Below are 2,551 nucleotides of genomic sequence, written 5' to 3' on the forward strand. Positions count from 1 at the left end.
TCGATGAGGTTTGCTGTTTGTATGAAAAATCCTGTTTGACGTTCATACATTTCATAAAATACAGTCGAGCTTGGTTAAGTGCATAAGATTTTGGTCGAAAAAAAATCCCTGTAGTTAATTAAACGGTAAAATAATGGATAAGTGCATGGAAATTCTTTTTAAATTCCATGCTCACTTAACCAAGTTTAAATGTAATTTGAAATACAACATCAAACAGATCAGCTATATCATAGACGCTGCTTTTGATGCGGAATGTTTAAATATTTCGTAATCATTGAAATATACATTGAAAGGCTGCAAATGGAAATGAAAACAGATGGCAATTTAAGTGTTCACCAATGCACTAGTCGGTTTTGTTCAGATGTAAAAATAGCAAGTTTACAATTTACACCAAAAAAATAAATTTGTTTTTTGATTTGTAAATAATATTGCAAATTTTTAATTTTTTATTTAAATGAAATATACGAAAGAAAACAATAACTCTGGTGAACAGGAGCAAAAGAAACAAACATTGGAAAGATTGAAAATAAAATTTGTTTGCAAACCAGAAAACTTTTCAGAGAACAAGCCAACAAAATCAGAAAAGTATTTCAATGCTAACAAAAATTAGCAATTGCCAGTCCTAATTTTAACTCAAACTGCAGATGTAGACAATTAATCACTTGTTGACTTCCTCATTGTATTACAATCGCATTAAGCTACTCTTCAGAACATTTTTTGACAATTAGAAAAGCATATAAATTAGCATTATTATTACAATTAGCAGGGCATATAAATTAAAACGTGCCGGCAAACAGAAATATTGGAATGCTCGAAACTATGTGCTAAATGTGGTGTGTTTCCTTAGTTATTTATTAAGGGTTAGTTTATTTTGGTACAAGATAAAAAAGGCTGCGGTGGTGTTATATGGACAAACCTTGAAGCAAACAGAATGATCACATCGAAAGCTGCCCGGCGGATGAGCACTTGGCATACAAAATGGAAAAGAAGACGCTTTTGAAAAAGCGAAGCGCAGAAGAAACAAAACCCATCCCAGCCATTTATGATGAGGAAGCTTCCGCCGAGTCCGCCGAGCCATTCACATCTGGCTATTTTCCGCTCTTTAAACGGGTAAAGTCCACGATGTACAGCCACCGGGCAAAGCGATATCCAAAACTGCCCAATCATCGTCGGGACCTGCAAATCCTTGTCCCGTTCAGGACAACGAAGGCCGGAGAAGATTTTTTATTGTGGCAGTGTGCATCGAGGCATATACTGGTATTTGCTACGGGTTACAACATTAGACTGCTGGCAGCCATGCGAACCTGGAGCATGGATAGTACTTTCAAGGTTGTACCACAATGGTATCAACAACTGTTTACCATCCATGCCTTTGTGGCGGGTAAGCTGGTGCCAGCAGTCTACTGTGATGTACGGGTAAAGATACTAAAAAATACGGGTTTATTTTCCAAGCTTTAATAAACAAAGCGGCAGCCTTCGGGGTCAATCTCAATCCTACAATAATTTGTGATTTTGAAATAGCCCTGATACCCACGATTCAGGGCTCCTTCCCGAATACGCGGGTACAGGGCTGCTGCTTCCACTTCTGCCAGGCGGTACATAGGAAAGTCGGTGAGATGGGACTGAAAACACCATATCGAACGGAAGAAGGAACAAGAAAGATAAGAATGCTCCTGTCCACCGCTTTCCTCCCTGTACCGCAAGTTGATACGGGTGTTAGCCTGCTTGAAGCAGGCACTACGGCTACATTAGCCGCTTTATTTCAATATTTTCGGCAGGAGTGGATGACCGATGAAAGACTGCCACTTTGGAATGTACATAATGTAAATATCAGAACCAATAACGACTTGGAAGGTTAGGACAATCGGCTCAACAGAAAAGCGGCTAAAAGTCATAACGGGTTGTATGAACTGCTCCAGATCCTGATAGCAGAATAGGGTGTGATGGACACCCAGATTCGACAAGTGCTATCAGGAAACGCTACCGTTTGCAACTTAAGACGGGTAAACAAGGTTTATGCTGAAAAGCAACAACGAGTTGCCCAATATACGGGTGAATACACCAACGGTAGTCGTACCCCGAGCAGTTCCTTGAAGCATTAATGTACATAACGCCGGAGCCGATTTAATGCCGCCTTCCAAGTGGTGGTTTGTATTTTATTGCTGTGTTGTATTGTATTGTATTGTATTATTTAGTTTCTTGCTTTTTCGTTGTTTCCACTTTGTTAATGCTGTTCAGTGTTGTTTATTATTGTTGTTGTTAGTGCTGTTGGCTAGTGAGAAATAAAAATCACTATTAACTTTTTTGTATGTCTTGCTTCTGCGGAAATATATGAAACTGAATTAAACCAATTTTTGCTTTTTCCATTCTTTTCGGAGCTCCTGGAGCACCATCTGTGTGAGTATCGAAAACTGTTCCATTTACCATGTATCAGTCTTCAATATAACCTCTTATAATAAAAATCACACTGAATGACCTTATTGCTTAAAGTTTCATTTGTTTGGAATAATCCATTATTAGACCACTTTGATACATTCAGAGATGCATTATC

At 38.4% G+C, this 2,551-nt stretch overlaps 1 protein-coding gene across 1 annotated transcript; it reads left to right on the top strand.

The window, feature by feature from the left end:
- Window positions 1-978: 978 nt before the first annotated feature.
- Window positions 979-2,023, top strand: Tsp_01795 (hypothetical protein). Its single transcript, XM_003377554.1, has 3 exons — window positions 979-1,416; window positions 1,542-1,854; window positions 1,920-2,023. The coding sequence occupies exons 1-3, from the start codon at window positions 979-981 to the stop codon at window positions 2,021-2,023; spliced, it is 855 nt and encodes a 284-aa protein (XP_003377602.1).
- The last annotated feature ends 528 nt before the right edge of the window (window positions 2,024-2,551 follow it).

The sequence above is a fragment of the Trichinella spiralis genome (assembly GCF_000181795.1).
Source record: "Trichinella spiralis strain ISS 195 chromosome Unknown Scfld4, whole genome shotgun sequence".
In the NCBI taxonomy this organism is placed as follows: Eukaryota; Metazoa; Nematoda; class Enoplea; order Trichinellida; family Trichinellidae; genus Trichinella; species Trichinella spiralis.